The 26,198-nt window shown below is 36.0% G+C and overlaps 3 protein-coding genes and 1 pseudogene across 9 annotated transcripts; 2 read left to right on the forward strand and 2 right to left on the reverse strand.

Moving 5' to 3' along the window:
* Positions 1-443: 443 nt before the first annotated feature.
* On the reverse strand, positions 444-1,712 carry LOC147521850 (putative carboxylesterase 2 pseudogene; annotated as a pseudogene).
* Positions 1,713-4,912: 3,200 nt separating this feature from the next.
* On the forward strand, positions 4,913-8,161 carry LOC147521851 (E3 ubiquitin-protein ligase At3g02290-like). Of its 4 annotated transcripts, none has more exons than XM_086588922.1 (6): positions 4,913-5,113; positions 5,231-5,271; positions 5,425-5,695; positions 5,839-6,277; positions 6,528-6,637; positions 7,857-8,161. In XM_086588922.1, exons 3-6 carry the CDS (start codon positions 5,576-5,578, stop codon positions 7,881-7,883), a joined length of 696 nt encoding a protein of 231 aa, XP_086445048.1. In that variant the 5' UTR covers positions 4,913-5,113; positions 5,231-5,271; positions 5,425-5,575; the 3' UTR covers positions 7,884-8,161. The 4 variants fall into 4 exon arrangements, with proteins under 4 accessions (XP_086445048.1, XP_086445055.1, XP_086445044.1 ...); XM_086588915.1 differs by having other exon boundaries at positions 4,975-5,113; positions 6,426-6,637; XM_086588929.1 differs by lacking the exon at positions 5,231-5,271 and having other exon boundaries at positions 4,970-5,113.
* A 766-nt stretch (positions 8,162-8,927) lies between these two features.
* Positions 8,928-11,563, reverse strand: LOC147521852 (Thioredoxin superfamily protein). Of its 3 annotated transcripts, none has more exons than XM_086588942.1 (8): positions 11,290-11,563; positions 10,251-10,407; positions 10,003-10,122; positions 9,872-9,915; positions 9,650-9,775; positions 9,474-9,558; positions 9,325-9,381; positions 8,928-9,214 (listed from the first exon to the last, which is right to left on the reverse strand). In XM_086588942.1, exons 1-8 carry the CDS (start codon positions 11,328-11,330, stop codon positions 9,140-9,142), a joined length of 705 nt encoding a protein of 234 aa, XP_086445068.1. In that variant the 5' UTR covers positions 11,331-11,563; the 3' UTR covers positions 8,928-9,139. The 3 variants fall into 3 exon arrangements, with proteins under 3 accessions (XP_086445068.1, XP_086445065.1, XP_086445075.1); XM_086588939.1 differs by having other exon boundaries at positions 10,251-10,481; positions 11,290-11,331; XM_086588949.1 differs by lacking the exon at positions 11,290-11,563 and adding an exon at positions 11,142-11,255.
* A 4,484-nt stretch (positions 11,564-16,047) lies between these two features.
* LOC147521853 (agamous-like MADS-box protein MADS2) lies at positions 16,048-26,119 on the forward strand. 2 transcript variants are annotated; one of them, XM_086588973.1, is made up of 8 exons: positions 16,048-16,505; positions 18,175-18,253; positions 18,386-18,447; positions 18,595-18,694; positions 19,536-19,577; positions 19,675-19,716; positions 25,479-25,618; positions 25,727-26,119. In XM_086588973.1, exons 1-8 carry the CDS (start codon positions 16,321-16,323, stop codon positions 25,809-25,811), a joined length of 735 nt encoding a protein of 244 aa, XP_086445099.1. In that variant the 5' UTR covers positions 16,048-16,320; the 3' UTR covers positions 25,812-26,119. The 2 variants fall into 2 exon arrangements, with proteins under 2 accessions (XP_086445099.1, XP_086445104.1); XM_086588978.1 differs by having other exon boundaries at positions 16,057-16,505; positions 25,798-26,119.
* The last annotated feature ends 79 nt before the right edge of the window (positions 26,120-26,198 follow it).

Genomic DNA, 26,198 nt, shown 5'->3' on the forward strand with positions numbered 1-26,198 from the left:
TTGTTTTAATAGAATTAGAAGTCCTGTGCCAAGCTCGTAGCCAAGGGCACTGAACGGATCTATAGTTAGTATACTTCGCTATCGAGAAGGGGATTTCTGCTAGATGGAGAGAGAATGTCCGGTCATAATGTATATATGAGAGGGCTGAACCTTATGTGTTAGGCAAGATAACTCACCAATATAGTTTGAATTGAAGGCGGTTGGCGAACTTATTGAACTTACTGAATCTATCATTTACCCATTCTTTTATAATTTTTTCAAAGATACAAGATCTAGAAGATCATAGGGATAAATTATTTTAACCTAGGAGGGCACATTCTTATTTTGAAGCCATAAACCAACAAATTGTTGGTTTTTAAATTAATAACATTTTTTCATGGAAAGAACACGTTTTTATTTTGAAGCCATAAACCAACGAATTGTTGGTTTTTAAATTAATAACATTTTTTAATGGAAAGAATGTATTTTATTTGATATTTAAAATAAATCATACAAAGAATTTTTAGGTCAAGCGTGCTACAAATTGTGCCGCAAACCCCTTTTGAATAGCAAACCCAATCCTCCTAAACCCATATTTTTTTGTAACTTATTTATTTTTCTTAAAAAACACTTAATAACTTAATTCAGATGACAACATTATGCTGGAGAATGCTCAATCTTTTGCAGGTTCTTTTGCGTTTATGAAAGCAACCACCATTTTCATCAGTTCATCAGACTTTCCGCAAGTAAGACGGGAAGTGTGGAACACATGGCCCTCACCTTTGGATTCCATAATTTCCACCACTCCACCCTCCTGCGCCCACTCACTATTCTTTAGGTTCTCATAGTATAGTTTTCCCCTGTGTACCAAAGCATCTTTCTCAGCAACACACACCAACACCCTTTTGCATGCCAACTGCGAAAAGTTTGGATCTTTAACCGGATTGAGATATGGGTCATCGAGACTTGGGTCATCGTGCTCGCTTTTCGTAGTTTGAATAGCAAACCATAGCTTCCCTAAATCCTCCATGTCTCCTTCAGATTCAATTGGCTGAACACCAAGGAAATAAGGATGGACAACAACAATCCCACTAAACTTGCCATTGAATTTAGGATCTGCCACTCGAACCCCCATATTATGTGCGATATTAGCTCCTGCACTATCACCTGCCATGAATACTTGGTTGAAATTGGCGTAGTCTTTCAACCATTCTTCTTGAGGTGGAGAGAATTCTTTAGGTTGTTGTGAAAATACCCATTGAACTGCAGCCCATGAATCTTCATAAGCAATAGGTAAAGGGTATTATGATGCTCTTCTATAATTAACTGAAACTGCGATAACATTAGCTTTTTCAACTAGTAAATTCAGATAATTGTGGTATGTTGGACAGAAAGCAGATTCTATACAAAAACCACCACCATGGAAGTAAATGAGAAGGGGTAGTTTAGAGTGTGGGTTTGCTCCTTTGGGTAGATACAATCTTGCTGATAGCACACTTTCTTGGTTGTATACTTGGACATTTTCTATATAAACATTAGTTTTTGGTGTGATTATAACATCTTTTGAGGAAACACATGTTGGTCGAACAAATACATCGGGTCTAATTCTTAGCCTACGATTATCTTTGTAAACTCGAATAAATGGATCATATTCCCATAGAACATCAACTGGTGTTGAAGCCATTGTAGTAGAAGAAGATGAAAATAAATTAGTTGATACTTCAGAGTTGAGACTTGAGATGGTGTGAGGAAAAAATATTATGAGGATCTTGATTTATATAATTTTTTTTAAGGTGAGTGGATAGGAATTGTATGTCAATGTCTTAAGCTACCGTAGAATCTAAAGCGCCGTAGAATTATTCATAATAACTTAGCAATTTGGATTTTGGACCCGGGCATGTGCCCGCCCCTTCAGATAGTCCAACATGGCTCATTTTTATTCCACACGTGTTATCCATTTTTGTTAACATAACTCACACTTGTGATTGCTCGAGTCTTCCTAGAGATGCAAACACCGCCGTCATGTTGATCTCTAACAAAATACTTTTCGCTTTACCTAAAAAGAGGATTGCTAGCGTCCTGCCCTCTTCAGGGGTAGGACCATTCTAACCCAAATACAAACAAGGCAAATGACCTGTTGACCTCTTAGATAAGTCACCACTTCAAACCATAAAAAAGAACATTAGATCAGTGAGTTAACTCCATCTTCTCCAAGTCCAACAGAAAACAACATTACTCCGGTGCTACCCTTACATCGTCAACCTTAAGACCGACCGCCGGAGCATTGGGGGAATCTCAAATTCTATTTATTCAATATCCTTGGTTCACAATTAGTTCACTTTTAATTCCTCAATTCAAATAGCCCCCTAACCTACTAACCACCCCCAACCCTCCTCTACCCATTCTCCACCACCTCAACCCTGCTGCAGAATCCAATCAAGCCCAAGTCCCAAGTTTATTAATTCCCTTTAAACAAATGAAGAATTACTAAAACTTAATAAGTTAATAGTTAAAAAAAATGAAGAATTACCACTTCCACCATAGAATAATTTTACTTCGGCAACATAACCCCCTCTCTAAATTTCAGATCCAACTATGATGGTGGCATTGATAGTAGACATTGGTGGTGGTGTGTAGAGAAGAAAAATTGAGAAGAGAAATCAAAAGAAAAAGGGAAATAAATTGACAACACCAAATAATTATAATAAGAAGATGAGAATAGTGGAAGTGGTGGTGCTCGACGGTTGACGGTGGCAGGTGGTGGTGGTGCTCGACAGAATTTGTAGTTGAGGACTGAATAAAACTCACTAAATTTTTTGCAAGTAACTAGTCACTCTTGCTTGTCTTTTATTTGGGTAGGATGGTCCTACCCCTTAAAAGAGGCAGGACGCTAGCAATTCTCACCTAAAAATAAAGACAGAATACTCTTTGGCACTACTCTGAAATCTCCAGGTCAGCTACTCCTTTAAAAGCTAGGATTTGTCATTCTTCCTGCACCTCAGTCCTCAGGTGTCTAATTGAATAAAAAATTATTCAGAAGACTATCACCTGAGCGTTTACCGTAGACTGGAAATTTTTTGTTCAAGAACCAGGTAAGATGGGATATAAAACACTCCATTATAAAAAAAATACCGGTGAGAATGGTTCCTAGTTTGAATACAACTTTAAATTGAATACTTGCCTGACTGTACTATGGACCTCATGAACTTGATAAATCCAAAAATTAGTATGACCTTGGTACTAGGTGGCTCGTAGACAGATAAAAAAAAATCGCTTCATAATTAATTAGTGCTTGTGAATGGCGTCTATTGCAAATCTCCAACTAACATATGCTGCAAACTGCCTACATAGTACATACTACAAACTGCAAATTGCTAACCTTCCTATTGCAAATTGGGCGAACATACTACAACCTTCCTATCCTAAATGTGTGGATGATCAACTATTACTATTGATTTTTTAATTTCATCCTGATCTGGTACGTATGTGTAGATAGAAGAAACAGAGATTAAAACACCTTATTTCCTGTATCCATGAATTCACTTTCTTTTGGTCAAATAACTTCACCTTTGATATTCTCAAAGATTGCTAGTGTCCTGACATTTGAGAGAGTTAAAAGACAAGAACATTCGACCACAGAATGGTAGAACAGGTTCACTACCTATTGGACAAATTGCTCTATTGGAGTTGTGATTCTTTGTAGTGGTGCCGAACGGTTAACCACCTAGTTCTTTTGTTTCTTTCTCATGCAAATCTTTCAACTCTTGTGAACCTTGACCTTATTAGCGAAAAAAAATCTAGAGGTTCAATTCCACAAGCTCTTGTGAACATGACTTTACTTAAGTAACTTGATCTCTCATGGACCAATAATTCAGTTCTGATTACCCAATTCTAAATGAACTAAGAAATGTATACCACCTTGAAATGTTAGAATTGTTCGCTAACTATTTTCTTAAGAGAAAGATGTGTATTCTTAACATTTTCAAGGAATTTTTTTGGAAACTCTTTTCCCCCATCCATTGGATATAGTCTAAAAGCTCAAAAATTGATGGATAATCATCATTTCAATGGTCATTTGCCTACTTGGTTGTACAAGCTAAAAAATCTAAAATTCCTTGATCTTTCTATGAATTCTTTTGATGGTCCGATTTCTGCATCTTTTGGGGCGTCACCAAGGTTGAAAAAATTTGAATCTCAGCCAACAATAGACTGAGTGGCCAGAGATTCCACCCTCTTTTGGAAGACTATCAAACTCGACACTATTAGATCTTAGTTCTAATCAATTAGATGGGGTGTCACAAATTACTCCCCCAAATGCAGGACCGACATGCATATAAAAGAGAAAACGGTTTCACTGGGAAAATACCGAAGGTGAAAATATCTGCCCATTAAAAATCCACTATGCGAAGACATACATACAAGTTATAAGAATTACCAGTAAACAGGTCATCTTCAGTTTCTTGCTACTCTGTCACTTAAAAAACATGCACTACTCGCGTCGCCGCAAGATCACCAGATTCAACAACACAAATGAAAGAAGCTTATGTAGGATGTCGGATGTGCGCATGGAATGGTGAAAAGATCAATATCAAAAAGTGACAAAATCAGGAACATCAAAATTTACGTTATCTAGTTTGCAAGATGCTATGTTCGAACAAGCATTCAGAACATGATCACACTGAGGATTAATTACACAAGTACCTTGTCTTGGACTTGTAGTGAGCACCATACATTTGTTGGGAAGTCGATCCTTCGTGAAGGGGAACGTTAGTTTTCACTTAATAGAATTAGGAAGGACGAATCATGTTACTCATGTATCACGTACGACTAATTCAAGGCTATGTCCGATAAAAGATTATGTGCGTGCACCTACTCCTACACAATGATTGTATTTGTTTTCAAATAAAAGAAAGAGGACCCACCCAGAATACGTGTCAGAAAAAGTAGTAATTCTGTATTCTATTTACCTTGTTTTCCATACAAAGTCGTAATTGTAACCCAAAATTACCACCAAATCCCATTAAAACAGGAATTCCACCTTTAGCTTTTTTAGGCGAAAAATCCAACACCAAAACAAATATATTCTCTTTCTTTTGACCCTTAAGCTTACTTCTTCTTCCTAATTTCTTCAAAGGTATTAATACTCATCTTTTGTTTTTTCCTTATTATTAGTATATTTTATATTTTGTCGGTACGATCAAAATTATTATCATCCATCTGTATTGGGTATCTTTTGTTTTTCGTTTTTAAGGTCCTGGTTCGTTGATTTTGCCGTCTGTTCATCGTTCTAAAGTGAGTATCTTTTACAACAATCTTCTCTTTGTTAATTTCGTATTATTTATCTGATGTAATCAATGCATGTCAGTTTTTAGTAGTACTCGATAGATGGATTGCTTTTCGATCTGCATTTAGACAAAGACTCATTCTTTGGTATTTATTTGACAGGTCGTCAGATTATAATACTTGTTGATGAGGGAGGGAGGGTACTGGTTCGCTACACTGCGAGCTTAGGGTCCTCTCTCGTGGTACATTGGTAAACTTTGAGACACTGGAGAAGGTTTTAAGTTAAAGAATAAAAAGAACATTAAGTTTTATTATGGGTTCTGTTTGTTGCTGCTTGCACGTTGACGACATTGAAGAGTTTGCAAATCCTAACAGTTGGGTGTATCGAAATTGTATCTGTCTCAGATGCTTCATTCAGAACTGTTTAAATGTGGTATGTTTTTCGTGTTCAAGTTAATGATACTCATGTGGTTTGATGTCTTTTCCAGTTTCCCAAACAGTTTCGTTTGATGTTTTTTTAATATATGTAATGACATTGATTCACATTCTGAAATTCTCTTCTTCTTCTCCTTACAGTACACAACATTATTTAGAAGGGGGGAAGTGCATGCTATCCCTTTATCTATTGAGGGGGCAGCATCTATGACTTCAACAGCAACACAGGATAATAGCCTATCTGACATGTACAGCTCTCCACCAAGGCCTTTACCTTATGATGCCGATCCCAGATGTTTCCATTTACAGAACAGAGGACTTGTCTCAAGGCGTGAGAAGGGCTCAAGTCATTTGCATGAGGAGTCTGAACCACTTAGAATACATGAAAATGAAAATGAAAATGAAACAGACCTAGAACCTTTAAACCCAGGGAAAAAATGGAACGGGTCTGATGAAGGAGGTTCAAAGGGATGTTTTTCTGATCCTCCAATGAAGTACCGATCCACAAAGGTGGTTAGTGAAATTGGGTATCTATATGCATCATCAGAAGAGGAAGACGTCTGCCCTACATGTCTAGAAGGTTTGGTTCACTAATTTTGATTTATGTTTCTAATGTGTAAAGCTGTCTGGAAAGTTATGTCACTTACGTGTATTGCATTGTGAGACAAGCTTTTGGATATGAGCAAACGTCTCATTTAGTATCCTTTGCTTCGTATCAAATGGTGCAGTGCTCGTGGAACAGGCTTTAATGTCAGCTTTTGAACTTCTGAGCGTTCAATTTCAAGAAGTTAAGATCTTCACTTACAATGTCTCTTTCCTGTTTCTTGCAGAATATACTCCAGAAAACCCTAAAATTATAACTCGATGCTCTCACCATTTCCATTTAGGTTGTATATATGAGTGGATGGAGAGAAGTGAAAGCTGCCCTGTCTGTGGAAAGGTAACTCGTTTTCTCTATATTTTGTATATTCTAGTTGGTCTTTCAACAGAATGATCCTTCATCTATTGCTAATTTGAAGTTAAAAAATCGAAACCATATCAATTGTTTGTTGGTGCACTATATGATATGGGTTGAATTTGGTTTGTCTAGAGTAGAATAGTAGGCCTAATATTCTTAGCTTATTGAATGGACTGCTCTTTGCTTTGGGGTTGCCTAGAAAGGTGCTCTCAGCTCATAGTTCTTTGTCTCTTGGTAAGTGATATGTTAGTCAGGGTGTCTACAACAACACTTTATTATGTATTCCGAAATCCATGGTGCTATGGAGATTAGTGATAATCTGACTGGTATTCCCCCTCGCCCTAAATAAATAAAAAATAAATAAATAATAATAATAATAATAATAATAAATGTTCCGTTTATTGCACTTCTGATTTCTTTGAAGTTTGAAGCAAGTGCTCTTCCTGTTTGTTATATGGGATTTGTCATACAGTCTTGCTTGAGGAGAGCTAGTTTGTTTGTAATTTTCAGTTATATAGTACCTTACTGCTTAGATTGAAAGGGTGATAGTAGATAACTCTCAAAAGTCGAAATGGAAAGATTTGAAACTAAAATAAATCTATATAAGCTACAATATGTTGCTTCACCATCATGTTAATTATGTTGAATGTTGAAGTATTTTGCATGAGGCATACAATTGGTGGAGAAGATGATAAGCCACCATTCTTTAAGGCCACGTTCCACTGTGTTTTCTAACACTCCCCCCCCTCTCTCTCTCTCTCTCATTTGTTTTGATAATGACAGTGCTGCATGCCTCATGAGCTTCTACCCTTTTGTGGTGCACATGAGAAATGAAAGTTTTCATAGTGGGAAACGAAGCTTGTCAATTGTCATGAAGTTTACTTTTATGGTACACAGGGGTGTAAGCCTCAATGTTTCCTTGAAATCAGGAATGCTAGGCCAAATTATACCAAACAACCCAATCTAAGATCTGTTACTGAGCATACGTTTTCTTCATATTTGTAATGCGTGCGTTTGGTTGGACTGAGTAGACCATCAACAGTGTGATTTGTTTTTCTTATACTTCTAGCTTTACTGTCTTGCTGCTCAGTAAAGTGTTGCATGGTTTTAGAAATGGAGATATGTTCCTATTTCTTTAAAAATTAGTTTTACATTTGAGTCTCTGATTTTGATGTTGCTCTTATTTGGTTGGCTTTTGCAGGTGATGGAATTTGATGAAACAACTTAGTCTCATCTGAAAGGTTCAGCTTGGTGCTGTGGGCAGAAAGGACCAACGGGTAAAGAAAACTGAAGGGGAAGTGAAGAAATTGTACAATTTGTGAATATCCAAGATAAATAACATTGTCAACTAAGTTGGTCTCAAACGAAGTGTGCATATGGATTGTAAAAAATACGTGTTTTCAACAGTCGAACTTGGCAAATGCAATTTTTGAGCATGGTTTCTCTGTCCTGTGTCTGTATGTGAAAAAGAAACTCATTTAAAGCTGTTCTGCATCATTATGCTCAGTATTTTGTATCAAGTATGACAAAGTACACCAGCAGTGTAAATGGTAACCCTGGCCCTAAAAGTTATCCCGACAGTTTATATTCAGATGATATGTTGCATTTACTTTCTTTTAATGAATTTAGACATGGATATCTCATTTGGGTGGAGTTTTAATCTACATGCTCAACCCTTGTACTCGTCCGCCTTTACTTCTTAAATTGGTAATACCAAATTAAAAGGTAATTACAGTGATTTCTTCACAATAGCAATTCTAGTTCAGTGTGAAAACGTTGCATCTTTATTCTGTTCAATATAAGCTTGACCAATATATTGCGGATGATCAGTTAAAAGTATTTTTTGAATTTGATAGATAGTTTGCTTCAGACACCAATATATTTAGGTCTTAGTACTTGCTAGGACCGATATTTGCAACATCTGAGTTTCTGAATCAAACGAAACATATAAAATGGCAGTTATTGCCACGGAACTATATTCCTACAAATCAAACACATCCTAAGATTATTCAATTCTGGACTTGGCGCTCAATGAACATTCACGTACATCCTTCAAATTTTTATTACACGCACTATTTGGTAGTTGCAAAGTGTACACTGGAATCACAATCCTCTCAGGAACGTAAGTGGCCATCAATGACATTATATCAGCTCGTCGGCAGTGCAGCTCAATTTGTATTTGCTTGGCTTAATGCGAACCGAAGAGCTTTAAGTTGACTAAATTTAAGTTAAGAATTATGGTTAGCTACTATATCACAATAGACAAATGTCATGTTAAAATCACCATTACATTCCAAAATGCGCAGTCCGTTTCAATATGCCTGGAGACAGAATGCTTCAATAGAATACATAATATGCCCGGAGACAGAATGCTTCAATAGAGTACATAAATAACTACGTCCTCGAATCCAAACCAATTTATTTTTCAAAGCTGAACAAAGGTAAGGTACAAATCACCAACAAATGCACCCTAGTTACATTGATTTAGGCAGCTGCCTGAAAAGCTCTTACAAAGACCTCAGGGGGTTGGCCACCACTGAGCTTGTTTTTTCCATTGATCTGTCAGAAGAATCGTCTTAGTAAAGCAAAAAAAAAAAATCCATAATATCAACAGAAGGAAAATTTTCTTTTACTTCTTAGTGAGAATAATGATGAGATGGAGCACATACCACATAGTATGGAACGCCTGTTATGTGGCCGGAGTACTTCTCAAGCTCAGCGTAAACCTTCAGATAACCACCAAGAAGAATGTCAGTTTTAAAAAGAAAATAATAAGTGTAAATGTAAGAAAAAACCTATTTGTTTATGGAGAATAGACCTCTTGGACTCCCTTATTAGGGTCATCAAGAAACTCCGCTGCTCCTTCTATTCCAACCTTTTTAGCAGCTTCTACAAGAAACTCCCTGCATCGGTTACAAAGAGTCACACTGTTAATATTTCTAAAATAAAAACTGCAAACCATTGTCAGGCTATGATCACAGAATGAGCACTTACTTGTCTCCTATATACTTCCCCTGGGTGAAGTAGCCGAGGTGCAACTCCTCCACAAGAGCATTTTGCTTATCGTAACCCTGATGCCCTGCAAATGTTATGAGTCTGTGGCTATCTAAAGTGTTTCCCCTGCATATTTAAGCATATCGGTCAATGTTGATTTAGCAACAGTCTCTTGATTCATCTATTTGTAACGATCGGAATTAAAGTTTGATTCAAGCTTACGTGAGCCCATCCACATCGTAGTCAAGACCATGACCACGGAACACCTACATGATTCAAAACCTCATTAACACCAAGTGCATTGGACCAAAGAAACACACAGTATATATAGATAAAAAGAACGGAAGAAAAACCTCAGCCATTCGAGCTTCTATTCTTTCAGATTGAGGTCCAAATTTCTCCCTGTAATGAACTTTCTTAACAACACCTTCTTTTGGAGCTGAAGGATTCAGGAAATAAGGGTGCCACCTGACCTGTAAAATAGTCTTGTTATCTGTAGAAATGTAACTAACCTGTAAAATATAGTCTAGTTATCCATTGAAATGTAACTAAGTAAAATAGCAGTACAACAATGAGATCGAAGCAGTGAAGGGAAGGAAACCTCAAAATCAAACTGATCATTTGATGAGGCTATAGCCTTGTCTAGATTCATTTTGCCAACAGAACACCATGGACAAACAGTGTCTGCACTGACATCTATCTTGATAAGCTTCTTCCCGCTATTGCTACCCGCTGATTGAGCCATGAATCTCGTGTATCTGAAAACATAGAGAGATATTGCCACTGCTAGTAAGCTAAAGAACAAAGAGGACTTTATCAGCAGCATAAGGCACTACACAAGTGTGAAGGAGGTCGCAAAGGACATGTACCAAGGGAGAAAGAATATATCAGTTACTGACTAAATAGTTAACAGGACGCTTTGGCTAAAATCGGATTGAGTGTTCAAATTTATACATTAAAGGAAATTAAATGAATGAAATGCGAAAATAAGTTATGGTTCACAACTTCACATATTCATCATGATACAAGCTTAACAGTATCATCATCATAAAAATAGAGTATAAGGAATTGAACCCTTAGGTAGCTGAATGGATTCATAATCACTCGACTCAATCTAAAACCATCCAAAGTCAGATCCAATCTAACTCTATTTATAAAATTTGTAATTTAGTCATGAAAAAACAAAATCTTCAAAAGGGTGTTTCCTGGAACTGGATTATTAGGATGAGTGAATCTTCCACCTAGCTAGTCATAGTTAATCCAACCCTAATTGTACTAACTTATATCATAAAAAATTCAACCTCTTCTTACACTTATTTCTCACACATATAAGCTTCATTTCATTTATTTATAAAGTATTTAAAAATAAACTAGCATCTGAATCTAATGGGTAAGTTCTATAACTTGAGCTATTGCAAATCAAAGTGCTTATAACAAAAATAAATAATTCACCCAAGAATCAAATCTGCAATTCAATGAAAACTATAGTTACCAGAATCGCATATCCTTTCAAATATCTCACTTCAATCAATTATCTACTAAACTCAACATAACAACAAAATGGATATCTTCCAATCTCATGGTTATAAAGATCTACTTACACATAATTACACAAAGAAAGTGGCGTGAAGAAAAGGTACCTTGGAACAACGACTTTGCTGAGAGATAGAGAAAAACGCATTAATACAGGGACAAAAAAAAGATTTGCTCCTATATATATTCCTCTATGGTTGACTCCAACAGTTCACACATGGAGGTCAGGAGTCAATAAAAAAAATACGAAAAAGGAGTTCACACCTGCACAATGCAAACGTCTGCAAATATATACCAAAATTATTTGCTGAACCCGCGTTTTTCTAAGGTTTTGGTTCCGCACCAGTGCAATATGTCAACTTATTAGTTGATTCAGTGTGTATTTTACGACTTGCGTTCATGTCTAAAATGTAAACTGTTTGACTCGTATTGCTAATTGCTGTCATACTCATGGGAGAACATGTTTTATTTTTTTTCGATCTTAAATTGAAATGAAACTCATAAAGAAAGCGACAACTTGTTCCATTTCGTCTTTAAATAAGATGAATTATTATACAAAAAACGAAATTATCTAACAAACTTGATCTGAAAGATCTTGGATAAATTAATTTATATATATATATATATATATATATTATATTTATTTTTTTTGCGGACTTTATGCTCTCCATTTACAAATTTATTCATTAAACTAGTTGGTGGCAATGGGATGATCCATGATTAAGAGTTTCTCGGCTTTAATAATGCTGGATTATGTTGGCCTTTTGGATCTGTGATTGCTATTCTAGGTGTGTTGGGCTTGGGCTATACATTATGCCAGTCAATAATGAAAGGCTTAGTCATCCTCCACTTGCAAAGCCCGATCAAATAAACGGAAAACTTCCACAATGGTGTTGTCTATGGACAGCCCACACAGTGTCTAGTTTATTTAGAGTTTAGAGCAAGTCCAATAGAGTGCTATATAGGATGCTAAATGTCATATAGCACCTCAAACACCAAATGATCATTCCTATCATCCTATGTGAATCATCCTATGTGAAGATGCAAAGAAATTGAGAGTTTAAATCGGTTGGGCCTATTTTTTGGGCTTTAATCAATTGCGTATGATTGAACTTAAGGTTAGTTTGAGTGGGATGTTAATTCATGATTTCAGGTTGTCAAACTAGCATAACCAATATCAATAAGAGCGTAAAGATGTAAACACTAAAGTCTAAACTATATTTTTTGGGTCTTACTATTGACAACTCCCAAATTGTGTTGCCATGTGTCAAACTAGCATACCAATATCAATTCAATTTGGGGTTTGTATTTATTTTGGGCACTACAAAAAGTCCCATCTAATTTGGGGTTTGTATTTATGTTGGGTACTACACAAAGTCCATCACCCACCACCCCTAATTCACCAAGAACAAAGAAATCGGTATTAACCTGTTTCAACATTTGTGTCTTTCTTTTCTCTTCGACCACTCTCTAACCGTATTCACTAAATTATCACCAAATTTTATATTGATATTTGTGTAAAATTTCAAACATTTGTAGAAAATTTGAGTAAAATTTCAAATAAAAATAGCTATTGAGAACAATTTACATAAGACTTTTGTACAAAATTTGTTAACCTAAACCCTAAACTAGTTATTGATTCACAATTACAAAAAAAAAATGAAAATAACAAGTTTAGATTTAAAACTAAATATTAATTGAAATTAGCAAATGTTTGATTATAATAATTCTTATTCAACTTGTTTATTTAAATCCTAATTTTGAGTTTTAAAGGGGGTGTTTATAAAATATTGCCAACATGTTAACTTGATGTATTTGGGGGTGCCCAACTTAAAACATGTTTTTTAGGTCAATAACAAACTCGTAATAAATATTTTTTTTTGTCTGCCCAACACAAAATGGAATGTGCTCGTAGCAGAAGCATTTTATTTTTCGATAAACTTGAAGTCTAAACTTTGTTGTGCATAATCAAATGATATATCATATATGTAGGGTTATGCTTTAAACCCTTGGTCTTAACTTTGGAATGGATCTCTCAATTCCATCGGATATTCAGTTTTTGAATAAATTGAAATAAAAATATTAGAGGTTGAAAATTATAAATTCTAAAATTTGGATAGGACTATATTCAAATTTCGGTTTTTGAAACTGTCGGAATTCCGCCAATTTGGGAATCCTAAACTATGCTATGTACCGGCTACGCGCTCTTTTTCTAGGTTATAACTAGGGTTGTCAATGGATCGGCAACCGATAAGGTAATTGATTACCAAAACTAAATTGAAATATTTTCATTAAAATACTATATTTCATCCAACCAAAACCGATATATAAATATTAAACCAAAAATAATTAAATCATAAATAAATTTAATTTTAATATATAATTAATAAAATCTATAAAAATTAATTATAAATATTATTAAAATACCAAATTTTGTCATCAATTTGATAATTGATTTGTAATCAATAATACTAACCAAAAAATTAATAAAATTAATAATTTCATAAATCAAACCAAATCAAATTATAAATATTATTTTAATACTATTTTAGATATAACTAATTAATAAAATAAATTTCCATACAAAATTTTAATTATAAATATTATCCCAAAATGCTAAACCTTCTTATCTTATATTTTACAGTTCAAAAAATTTTATAAAATCATAAAAATCAAATCAAAAAATAATGGAGGATAAACTTAAAAATCTATACAAAAATAAACCAATATTTTTTTTTTTAATCGATTCCAGGTTCAAAGAGGGGCGTCTAAATTCTATTTTTTTACTCTTCTTCCATGGAGAAAGTATAGAAAACCCAAACCGTTTTAATCGGTTTAGTTCGGATCGGTTTACGTGTTATCGAAACCGTTGACAGCCCTAGTCATAACTCATTAGAGTCTGGTTTCATTATCGTACTAGCTAGTCACGTGTCGTCGAATTAGTAAGACACACCAAGCCACTATACTGTTTCATCGATATGCATGTATCAAGCCATGTGTACGAAAAGTGCCGGTAAAATGTGTACGGAACAGGTAACCTTGGCCACGAGGTTAGAGGTTTTGAAGTCTGAACCAAAGTTAAAACTTTTTACTATTTGATTGGACACGTCGAGTACTATGTTTGCTGTCATCAGTATGTAGAACATCGTATGCCGACGATGGTTAATTTTACTGCTCACTATTAACTTATTAAGTATTAACTAACAGATATTTGTGGGGCGTCGACTTGTGTACATACTAATGCGTTGGTCCTGCCCAGTTATATCTTGTTTCCTTGCATTTTATTTTATATTTACGCAAGTCTTTTCCTTCGATTTCTTAAAATTTTATTTCCATTTTTCTTCTAATGATTTTTCTCTTTTCTTGATTAGTGATTGGGCAGTGAGCATAGAGTCGTGGACAAACTTTTGGACCGGCAGCTGGAAAATATAACAAAATCCATCTCAAGCTTTTTATTGCTTGTTACTTTTGGTAATCTTGTGTATTCTTTACTTCTGTGTTTGTACAAATTTCCAGTACTATTTTGATATTAGTGCAGTTTACTATATCAAGGATTTTGGTCCTTTGGATTTCAAGTTTTGCCAAATAAAAGCAGGACTATTTGATTGCAAACTACTTTTGGACTATTGGTCTTATGACAGTTTGTACTGGAATCGAGTTCCATCCAAGCACTGAGCACCTATTGACAGCTGTGTAATCCAAGTGGAAGACACGAAAAGATTCTGCCTATAGATAGGTAGTACCATTTACCAGACGGCAGCAAAGCTATGATGTTATTACATGGAAAATGATTCCTGGGAAATCAAATGTATTTTCTTGAAAATAATCACTTCTCCGTGTAGAGTATGGGCGTATGGCTTCATTTGATTTCTCACATTTTACCAAAAAAATCCATATTTTTGAAAATCTATTTTCGATAAGTTCTCAGAAATACTAGATTTTCAAGGAAAGAAAAATGTTGCCACTTCGGGGACATCGGATAAAAAAAAATGTGGCCACTTGAAAATTCTTCTAGTCCACTGCTAGTCGCGCTATATTTAAGTATAGTAGTGTAGTGTTGCACTTTGTATCACTGCCACTAGAAAGTTAAATGCAACATGCAATATTGTAGTGTTGCAGACTTGCACTCAAGGAACACAATGTCATTTTCTAGTAATTAACGTTTCCAAAAGGACTGAAAGAAACTTTCATAAAATTATTCTTGAAGTTTAATTTTAACAAATATAAATTTTTTCAAGAAACATCTTAAATTCTATTTGAGTGAGCATTTTTGTATCTGAAGAAGCATAGTTTAAGATTTCATAATTGTTGGAATTCCAACAGCTGCAAAAATCAAAATTCTATAAATATTTCAAGCAAAATTCGAAAGTTACACTTACATCATTATTTCTATTTCTTCAAAAACTGAAATATTTTAGTGAAATTTTGGTATTCCGTTTGAAATCACGATTCGCAAATTATGGTCCAAAGCTTTACGAAAATGGCAGAGACGCTGGTTCAATGAGTCCCCTAAGTTGCAATGCTATTGAAAGTGACTAATTAAAAAGCGAGAGGCAATAGCCTGCTCCACTAGGACCACTCAAATTAAGTGATGTGAACACCGAGCAAAAAAACACAGGTGCATCTTTGTGTCTAGCTAATTTGAGTGAACAGAAAAAAAGGGTTAATTAAGCCCAAATTTTAAGACAATTCAAGAATAAAAAGATCAATTTGCAAGTGGAGGCAACTTAAGGAAGTAAACTCCATAACTATAACTAAACGAGGCAATTTTGTCCAACAAACTAATAACATCTCGACACGTAGTAGATTAATCCCCACTCCTGAAAGTGATTGCTTTTAAGGTTGTTACCCGCATTAGTTCACTCCTCGCCATTAACCACCACCATGTCGTACCATGATTCGTCGAGATAAAGTTTCTACTTCACACAAAAAAACTCCTAGACAAAAAAAACTCCAAATCTTCTTCTTTTTTATGTTGAACAATTATAAACGCTGGTCTGCTCTCTTTTGAGCCGAGACGAGGTATATTGATAAACCAAAGTTCTCTTTGCTCTCTCTCTCTCGCCAAGTATAATTATTTCTTGTAGCTCATATAACTTAAAATAGAGTGAAACACTTTGAAAAAACACTTGAACATAATGGGAAGAGGGAGAGTGGAGTTGAAGAGGATAGAGAACAAGATAAATAGACAAGTAACGTTTGCAAAGAGAAGAAATGGACTGTTGAAAAAAGCCTATGAACTTTCAGTTCTTTGTGATGCTGAAGTTGCTCTTATTGTTTTCTCGACACGTGGTAAACTCTTTGAGTTTTGCAGTAGTTCAAGGTATACCATTTTTTTTTTTTTTTTTTTTTTTTCATTAAGTTGATGTTTAAGTGTTGTGTTGTTTAATCGATCTGATGTACTATGTTATGAGTTTCAGTGAAAAACAAGCTTAGACTTACTACTGCTTTTATTTATGTGATTCTTTGTTTCTACATTTTACTAAATGGATGGATGCCTTGGTTTCTGGTTCATGAGATCTGAGTGGTTAGATGATTTTCGTGTTCTGTGCTAATGATTTTGTGTTGTGTCTTCAATGTTCTTCACTTGTTCTCATATGGTTATGTTTTTGAGATTGATTCGAATCCTAAATATTTAGGGTTTACTGTGTGTTTAAGATGATTTTACGATGAAGGTTGTGTAATTTCAGCAACCATTAACAGAACTTGCTTCTTGTCTAGGGAAATTTATGTGATTTTATGAGTGTTTTAAGTCAAAATTTAGGATAATGATTATTGTCCTACAGTTTGACGATTAGCTCATTGATACTGTTTCATTGCTTAATTGATTTCTGAGTGTGGAATTGGCAATCAATAGAGACTGGCTAGCTACTTAGCATGTATGACTCTATGTCGCAGTTCAAGCAGCTAGGGATCGATATACATATATGCTTCTTTATTAATTATATGCTTACCTCTCAACATAGAGGAAATAAAGCACACCCTCAGCTGCTATAGCAAGCCAGATATGGATCTGGATTGGACAAATAATGTGTATAGAGAGTTTTGTATGAAGGAGGCCGGCCATTTTATTGATCCCTTTTAAAACCAAAATACCACTAAAAGCACAGCACAATTGCTCATGTAATTGATCCTTTTCAGAAACTATTGTACAGTGTTGGTTTTCACATTAAAATATCGATTTTAGGGATCTAAAATTGAAAGATTTTAGTTGGCGGTGGTAGGTGGATGGTTCGTGTCTGAAGATTCTAACCCTAGTTAGCAATCTGGACGGACAATTGACACGTTTGGAACAGAAAATTTTGAATTATTTTTTTTGTTGTTGAAATATTTAGAGGGTTAAGACAAACCCACACCGGTTACATTGAAAGACCCTAGCCTAAAGACTTACATTGCCCGAAGTCTCATCAACCCTCCAAGGGAACCTAGCTGGAAGGCTCTTGCCGATGTGCCATTTTGAGTAGACCCAACCACCTTCACCCTGTCTATGAAGACTTGTTTTCGCTACTCGGTCCACCCATAGTAGCAGCATCTTGTCTCTAGCCCAAAGGCTCACCTAGCGTAAAAGCCTATCACATAATTACACAAGAAATAAATCCCAAACAACTCTTGATATTACTTAAATTACAATTTTGTCAGGCATTCATCAGCGAGTAGAGACTCGAGCAGGTAAATATTTGAGTCTATTACAGAAATAGTCTACGAATTTCTAAAGAAAAAAAATCGGCAGTATGCATATGAATATGTTATCATACCTTATGGCCAAATCTTGGCCTACAGCCCTATATTATATCAATTGTTCTGAAGTGCGTGTCACTGTTGAAACATCAGTTTTGGAAGTCTCATTGTAGCCCTAGGAAGTGGCTAGGATGTTATTTTGTCGCTCCTTTGCTGCATTAATCCATCCTTAATCACAACAAGTTTCATTGCAGAAGAAGTTCCTTAATCAATCTTTATATTCTGAAAATTCTTGGATGTTTCTTTGCTTTTAGCATGGTTAAGACTCTTGAAAGGTACCAGAAATGCAGTTACGGAGCACTGGAAGCTAGTACGGTTCCAGAACAGACACAGGTATCTTAATCTGTTTCTGTTGATTGAGAGATCGATTGATCTTATCAGACTTTTACCTAGACACTTCTATTATCACATATAGCGGATCAAATTGATCAGAGCTGACTCCAACTGTTAATTTGTAATCAACAGAGCGGCTATCATGAATACATGAGGCTAAAAGCCAAAGTGGAGGTTATGCAACAATCTCAAAGGTATTCCCAGAATGAACTTACCATTTCCTTTGTCTTGTCAATTGCTGTTTTTCCATATATGGGCCAAGAATTCAGTCTAGCTCTTCCTTCAACGATTTGCAATAGAAAATTGTCTTATTTCTGATATCTTCTTCCCTGGATTTATAGGAACCTTCTCGGGGAGGAGTTGGGCCCGTTGAACACTAGGGAGCTTGAGCAGCTTGAGCATCAGTTGGAGATGTCATTGAAGGAAGTCAGATCAACTAAGGTGATAAATCTGCATTGCTTACACAAGCATATAAGTTCTGCGCTTTTTAGTTCATTCAGTGCTACAGTTGAAAGGGTTCAAGATAAAGAAAAAGATTTATCAATTCTTATACCTTTGGAGAAATTCTAAAGGGACAATAGATTGAAAGAAAACCTTAAGAGCAGCTATAATGTTAATTTATCAGCATTCCTAACGTTAGGTTGGTTGAAATAGATGCTATTAGAATAAGAATTCATTGAAGTAATCTAATAAACTTGGTACTACGATTGTGAGGTGGGCACTCGCACGTACTTCTTTAAAGTTAGCCATGAATCTGGCAAGATTAGGAATCTGAGTACTCTAAAATCTTCAAGTGACAGGTCTAAGCACGAGATGTGCAGCCCATAACCTAGGAAGAAAATCTTACTAAGCCTTTTCCTGTTACATTGCCTGTTATTCCTAATTGACATTAACAAATCATTATTAGCAGTCTCTACTACAATTTTAACCATCTAACAATTCACCATAAACAGGAAAATTTTCAGGTTTTTGCATTGTCAAACAAGGTATCTAATAGAGACAAACTGGCTGGTTTCTGGACTATGACTAACTCATTGGTCATTTAACGATTGCTGTTGCATCACACTGATTATTTTAATGCTTAAAAGGATCATCGAGTTAGTTCGTCATGGTCCAGAAACCAGCTACGAGCTATCCTTTCTGGTTGCTACAAGCAGCAGATGCTAAGTTGGTCTGGACTCTGGACCTTCATTTCTTTTCTCCTTAACTGTAGAGGAATTTAAACCAAATATTCTTTAATGTGTTCCCAGAAGTTACTGTTTCAATTTAATATTTATTGCAGATGCAATTCTTGCTAGATCAGCTTTCTGAACTTCAAACGAAGGTAGAGTGCAATTTTGTTCATTAAAATACAACATATCTTATTTGTTGTACTTCCGTTATGCATCTCTTGGTATGAACCAAATATGTTTTTAATGCAGGGACAGCTTCTACACGATGCTAACAAAGCCTTAAAAAGGAAGGTAGCAAATTAGCAACTCAAAATTTAGTTATAAGTTCTTCAAAATTTGAATAAAGCGTGTGCATGGGACTTTGGGTTGTAGCCTGTAGGGCAACGAAGTCAGGCAGTGAAGCTCACGTTACCTTCATCTGGTGCTTATTATGTTTGTGTTTGAGTCTTTTGTTTGATTGTTTGTTGTAGAAAGTAATTTAGGGAAAAATTAAATGAATGAGAGATGAATAATAGAAACCTATAAAGAGTAATAAGGTAATTAGATAGGTAATAAATGAAAATACAATAATATCCCTACTTACAATTGTGTGTATTTCCCATCGACCAATTCATCCAAAGAAAACTTTCATGGTTGTAACAATATAAGGTTTTATCTGAATGTAGTAATAAAAAGTCCTGTGTGTGTAGAACTAGAGGATTCAATTCAATTCAATTCTATATTTACTTGATTGAATTCTAAAGATGTTACAATTGTTTATATAGAGATTACAAACAAAAAATAAAACAGTTGGTGACTTGAGAAACACGAGTGGCTCGCTCTAGCTAGTGGACATCGGTAATGCCTGAGGCACAGGTCGCACTCCATCAGGCTTAATCTTGAGCGCAGGTCGCGCTCTATACATGAAAAGTTATATATAGCTTTCTATACTCCCCCTCAAGTTGGTGTATAGATGTCAATCATGCCCAACTTGTCAACTAAGCTGTCAAACACCTTGTGAGATACACCTTTGGTAAGAACATCAGGTAATTGTTCTTCTGAGGTTACGAACGGAAAAGGAATAACCTTCTTGTCAAGATTTTCTTTAATAAAATGACAATCAACCTCCACATGCTTTGTTCGATCATGCTGAACTGGGTTATGTGCAATTTGAATGGCGGCTTGATTATCACAATGTAAATCCATAAGCTTTTGAAGCTTGAAGCCCAATTCCATCAAGACAGTACGGATCCATAACAATTCACATACTCCCTGTGCCATACCTCGAAATTCAGCTTCTGCACTCGATCTGGTAACAACTTTCTGCTTCTTACTACGCCAAGTTACAAGATTTCCACCAACAAAAGTGAAATATCCTGATGTAAAACGTCTATCAGTTTTATCACCAACCCAATCTACATCTGTGTATCCGACAATATCCAATACATCATACTTTCCAAATAGTAAACCTTTGCCAGGTGCTTTCTTCAAATACTTCAAGATACAAGAGACTGCATCCATATGTTCTTCACTAGGACAATGCATCCCATAAACTGACTAATCACACTCACAGCATAAACAATATCAGGTCTAGTATGAGAAAGATAAATTAACCTTCCTACAAGACGCTGATACCTTCTTTTATCAGTAGGAACTTGATCAGGATGAATGGCGAGTTCATGATTCATCTCAATGGGTGTCTCCATTGGTTTGTAATCCAACATTCCTGTTTCAGCAAGCAAATCTAGGACATACTTGCTTTGTGAGAGTGAAATTCCTTTTTTTAGACCTTGCAACTTCAATACCCATAAAATACTTCAGTTGTCATAGATCCTTCATTTCAAATTCTTTCGACAAATACTTCTGCAATTCATTTATTTCCTTCGGATCATCCCCTGTAACGATCATGTCATCAATATACACAATTAGAGTTGTAATCTTACCATCCTTGTGTTTGATAAACAAGGTATGGTCAGAATTGCTCTGTTTGTACCCAAAAACTCTCACTGACTGTATAAGTCTTTCAAACCAAGCTCTTGGAGGCTGTTTCAGCCATACAAAGCCTTCTTCAGTTTAGACACCTTCCCAACATTTCTGGGATGGTTCTTCACACCTGGAGGCATATCCATGTATACTTCTTCCTCCAAATTCTCATTTAGAAATGCATTCTTCACATCAAGCTGGTGCAAGTGCCAATCTTTATTTGCCACAAGCGAAATTAAAATTCGGACCGTATTGATTTTCACCACAGGTGCGAAAGTCTCCTTATAATCAATTCCATAACGCTGTGTGTATCCCTTGGCAAAAAATCTCGCCTTATATCTATTACTAGTTTCATCTGCATTAAGTTTCACAGTAAACACCCAACGACATCCAACAGTCTTCATTCCAACAGGCATATCAACTACCTCCCATGTTACATTCTTTTGAAGGGATTCCAATTCTTCATTCATTGCTTTCTTCCATTTTGAATCTTTCAAAACATCTTGCACTTTACTAGAAATAGATACAGTAGATAATTGATTTATGACAAGTGCATGTGACTCAGAAAGGCCATAGAGTTAGCTATAAGATATTTGGCATTGGCTTTGATGTCTGGTTCATATTGTTTCTTTGGAACTCCCTTACTAGCTCTTTGTGATTATCTAGGTTCAAGACTTTCTAACCCAACAAATTCATTAACGGTTATAGGAGGTACCTGAGGCGGATCATTCTGATCGAGATCTTCAGTTATTAATGTAGAAGGGGAAATGTCGTGTACTACAGTTTTAAATACATCTGGATCATGTGCTTCCGTCTCTACTGCTACAGGATCAATTTCTGCTTCAGGAACTTCAAATCGTTCCTCCAAGTGTTCCAATTCCCCAAAGACATCAGGATTCCCTTCACCGTCACTCTCCCCCTGAAGGGAAGACTGAGAAACTCCCCTTCAGTAATACGGGTACATTCATGCCAAACAAGGAAGCACGAACAACTTCCAACAACTGCCTGTTTTTCCGTTCTACTAAACCATTTTGTTGGGGGGGTACTAGAATTGGAGGTTTGATGACAAATTCCAATTGACCGGCAAAATTCAGACATGAGGCCATTTACAAATTCGCCACCATTATCAGACTGAAAGACCCTGATAGATTGTTGATACTGTGTCGCCACCATTTTGTAAAAAACAATAAACATCCCATATACATCACTTTTGTGTTTCAGTAATGACACCCAAGTCATACGAGTGCAATCATCAATAAAGGTCACATAATAGCGAACTCCAGAAAAAGAAGAAATTTTGGCAGGACCCCAAACATCAGAGTGAATTTTCATAAAAGGAACATGACATCTATTAACACTTGGTAAATATGAAATACGGTGGCTCTTGGCCAGTTCACAAATGTCACAATGAAACTCAGAATCACTAACAACTGAAAATAACTAAGGTTGCAACCTCTTAAGATAACTAAACGAAAGATGACCTAACTGACGATGCCATAACCACATAACTTCTTTTACATTCTCGACCCTATTGACCTGATTAGCTTGCCCTAGAGAATTCTTTTGTTTCTCTCCAGTTTCTGTCAAGTCTAGATAGTACAATTTCCCCCTTCTACCCACACCATAACCAAGGACTTGTCGAGTCAGAATGTCCTGAAAAACACAGAAGGATGGATAGAACGTCACAGTACATGCAAGTACTAGAATGATTTGACAAACAAACAATAGATTATAAGCAAGGGATTCTATAACTAAGACAGATTCAAGAGTGAGGGTTTTAGATAACACAATAGAACCTTCTCCGCTGACCGGAGTTGAAGTACCATATGCAGTAGAAACAGCAGTTTGAGGTGAATCTCTAAAACTTTCCATAAGGCTAGGGTCATTTGTCATATGGTCAGATGCACCTGAATCAATTATCCATGTACTATTCGAAATAACTTTACCATTCATACCTGATTAAGTTACATTAGCCGAAGCATGGTCTAGATGGCCATGCACAACATTAACAATGGCAGCCTTGCTTATATTCTTTTGTGGCCTCTTTGAAGTCCCACCAATCAGGATAACCAATCACTTCATAATATCTCTCCTTGCTATGACCTAATTCTCCACAAACACTATACTTTTTATCTACATAAGGATTGGATTTACCTTTAGGGTGGCGTGAAGGACCAGAGAAACTGGGTGGAGTAATGGTCTTGCTATGAACAGCCAAGACAGAGGATTCAGTTGATACAGAGCGCCCCATAGCTTGTTTCTCCGATTGTACCTTGCGAATGTAAGCATAGCTTTGCTCCAAAGAAAATTTAGGTTCCTTGCGAAGAATCTCTCCACACACCTGATCATACTCCGAATCTAGTCTACGCAAAAACATATGAACCTGCAATCTGGTCATTGTTGACGTCTCATGAACTACAGCTGCAACATTGTTATTCTGGGATGTCACCCTTTGATCAATCTCTTGGAACATGACCACCAATTCATTGTAATAGAAAGGAATAGGTCTCCCATTCTGCTTCGCTTCAAAGCACTTCGTATTCAATTCAAAAATTCGAGTTTCATCAGAGTCATCATAGAAGGTCTTCTCTACAGCCTCCCAAATGTCTTTCGCAGTAGGAAGTCGAATATATTGATTCATAAGAGAAATCTCCATAGAATCAATAAGCCAACTTTTCACATTTTCATTATTTGTTGCCTAAGCTCCATATTCAGGCAAAGTCATATCCGGTTCAACCTTTGCGCCAATAAAAAAACCAATCTTTCTCCTTGATCCAATACGCATCCGCATGAGAGGAGCCCATATGGTATAGTTGGACTCATCTAATGAAATAGTTTTTGGGAATGCGGAGTTGTCTTGTGGGGTGTAGTGGTGATGTATGACGTTTGAGAAATTGTTGTCAGATTCAGCCATTGCAGAATTTTTTTTTTGGGTTTTAGGTTTAGGTTTTGGAAAAAATTTGGGTTTGAGATTCAAGGATGGTTTGATTAATGGTTGTAATACGCAGCGGATTTCAATGGTTTGGCTCTGATACCATGTAGAACCAGATGATTCAATTCAATTCAGTTCTATATTTATTTGATTGAATTCTAAAGAGGTTACAATTGTTTATATAGAGGTTACAAACAAAGAAACAAAACAGTCGGTGACTTGAGAAACACGAGGCGACCCGCGGGTCATGCTCTAACTACTGGACATCGATAATGCCTGAGGCGCAGGTCGCGCTCCATCAGGCTTTATAATGAGCGCAGGTTGCGCTCTATACATGAAAAACTATATACAGTGTGCATGCAAATTTATACTTTAGCTGTTAAAAACACCAATCTCATCCTTTTACCCTACCATTACTAAAGAGAAATAAATGATGTCTAAGAGGGAGACCAACTTATTAGGAGCCGACAGATGTGCAAGACACAGAGCAAATATGGCCTAAGGGAATCAAATATGGTGGGATTCAAGACCGAGCTTCATGCTTAACCTCGAAAACCAGCACAGTATGTACTTATTATCGCTTTGTAAGCTGATGTAAATGACAAGTCGGTACCAAGATACTGCAAGTCATTTTCTATCTTCTTAACACCTCTCCTTATAACATTTTTTCATTCTTATGCTTTTAATCAATTAGCCTTGCAGCACAAAAATGGTTAGCAGAAGTTGGATTATTGTTTGTGAGGTGTTTGAAATACAATTGTGGGTAGTCTATCTATCTCAGCTCGATACTATCATGTGACAAAAACGCAAAAGTTCAATATATTGTTTTACAATATTGATCTTCTGAGATTGGGCAAAGTCTTTGGCAATCGTAAAGAGAAGCTAGAAATCTATTTAAAAGACTCTCAGATGATTTTGTTTCACTTATTATGATTTGTGAGCATCTTAGATTTCTAGTCCTGGCTGTTTTTTCTCCATCACTAGTAAAGTTACACTTACTGTAGTAACAGCCCCAGAACCCTTTTAGTTTACAGTTGCTTTTTGTCCATCTCCAGTATCATAGTTCTGTTATAGGAATATCAGAAGGATCTGCTTAAAATGGAACTAAACTTGTCTATTTGTCGACTGAATGATCATTTACCTTGCTTTAACTTTTCAGTTGGATGAGAGCACTGCAGAACATTCCTTAGTTAGACTATCATGGGGAGGTGGTGAACAGACCATTCCGTATATCCGTCTATCTGCTCAATCAGAGGAATTCTTTCACCCTTTGGAGTGCAATGCCACACTGCATGCCGGGTAAGCCTTTTCCTTTAATTAAAGAAAAACAAAGGTGCATTTTAAGCCAAGAAAAGACACGATCGAGTAATTCAATTCTCAACTCTTTCTATACTTTTTACGTCATAGATACAATCCTGTGCATCCAGAACACATGCCAGTTAATGCCCCAGCTCAACATGTAAATGGCTTTATTCCAGGTTGGATGCTTTGAGCTCAGGTATCCATATCTTGTCCTAAGAAAAAAACTTTTACATCATAATGTGGTTGGTCAAATTGTAATTATCCATGTATTTTACAATAGTGGCATTCCAGTAATTAATGTGTAATAAACTGAAGTAGACAACTAGCACCTTTGCTTCTTACTAATTGCAATATGGAATGGCGGCTATATGATATGGCTTGTACTTCATAGCATAGATGGCAATATGGCTTGCAGTAGCATGTAACTGTCCTATGTTGGTTTCTGGGAGTTTCACTTATGTTCATGGAAAGCTGTATTAATCTTTTTTAAACACAAAAGTGACTGGAGATGCTTGCGTCGAGTTAGATTTTAAAGGCAAGGTTAGGCCATCAGATCAATTTGCAGCCTGCCAACGGT

Source organism: Coptis chinensis, chromosome 1 (assembly GCF_015680905.1).
Source record: "Coptis chinensis isolate HL-2020 chromosome 1, ASM1568090v1, whole genome shotgun sequence".
NCBI classification, from domain to species: domain Eukaryota; kingdom Viridiplantae; phylum Streptophyta; class Magnoliopsida; order Ranunculales; family Ranunculaceae; genus Coptis; species Coptis chinensis.

Bases quoted from the DNA above. Each gene is read 5' to 3' on its own strand.
- LOC147521851 (XM_086588918.1), top strand. From the start codon at position 5,576: ATGGGTTCTGTTTGTTGCTGCTTGCACGTTGACGACATTGAAGAGTTT. The intron at 5,696-5,838 runs GTATGTTTTTCG...TTCTCCTTACAG, and splicing joins TTCAGAACTGTTTAAATGTG to TACACAACATTATTTAGAAG. The intron at 6,638-7,856 runs GTAACTCGTTTT...TGGCTTTTGCAG, and splicing joins GCTGCCCTGTCTGTGGAAAG to GTGATGGAATTTGATGAAAC.
- LOC147521852 (XM_086588939.1), bottom strand. From the start codon at position 10,475: ATGCTGCTGATAAAGTCCTCTTTGTTCTTTAGCTTACTAGCAGTGGCA. The intron at 9,776-9,871 runs GTAAGCTTGAAT...TTAAATATGCAG, and splicing joins TACGATGTGGATGGGCTCAC to GGGAAACACTTTAGATAGCC. The intron at 9,382-9,473 runs GTCTATTCTCCA...GGTTATCTGAAG, and splicing joins CTAATAAGGGAGTCCAAGAG to GTTTACGCTGAGCTTGAGAA.
- LOC147521853 (XM_086588973.1), top strand. From the start codon at position 16,321: ATGGGAAGAGGGAGAGTGGAGTTGAAGAGGATAGAGAACAAGATAAAT. The intron at 16,506-18,174 runs GTATACCATTTT...CTTTGCTTTTAG, and splicing joins GAGTTTTGCAGTAGTTCAAG to CATGGTTAAGACTCTTGAAA. The intron at 18,254-18,385 runs GTATCTTAATCT...TGTAATCAACAG, and splicing joins CGGTTCCAGAACAGACACAG to AGCGGCTATCATGAATACAT.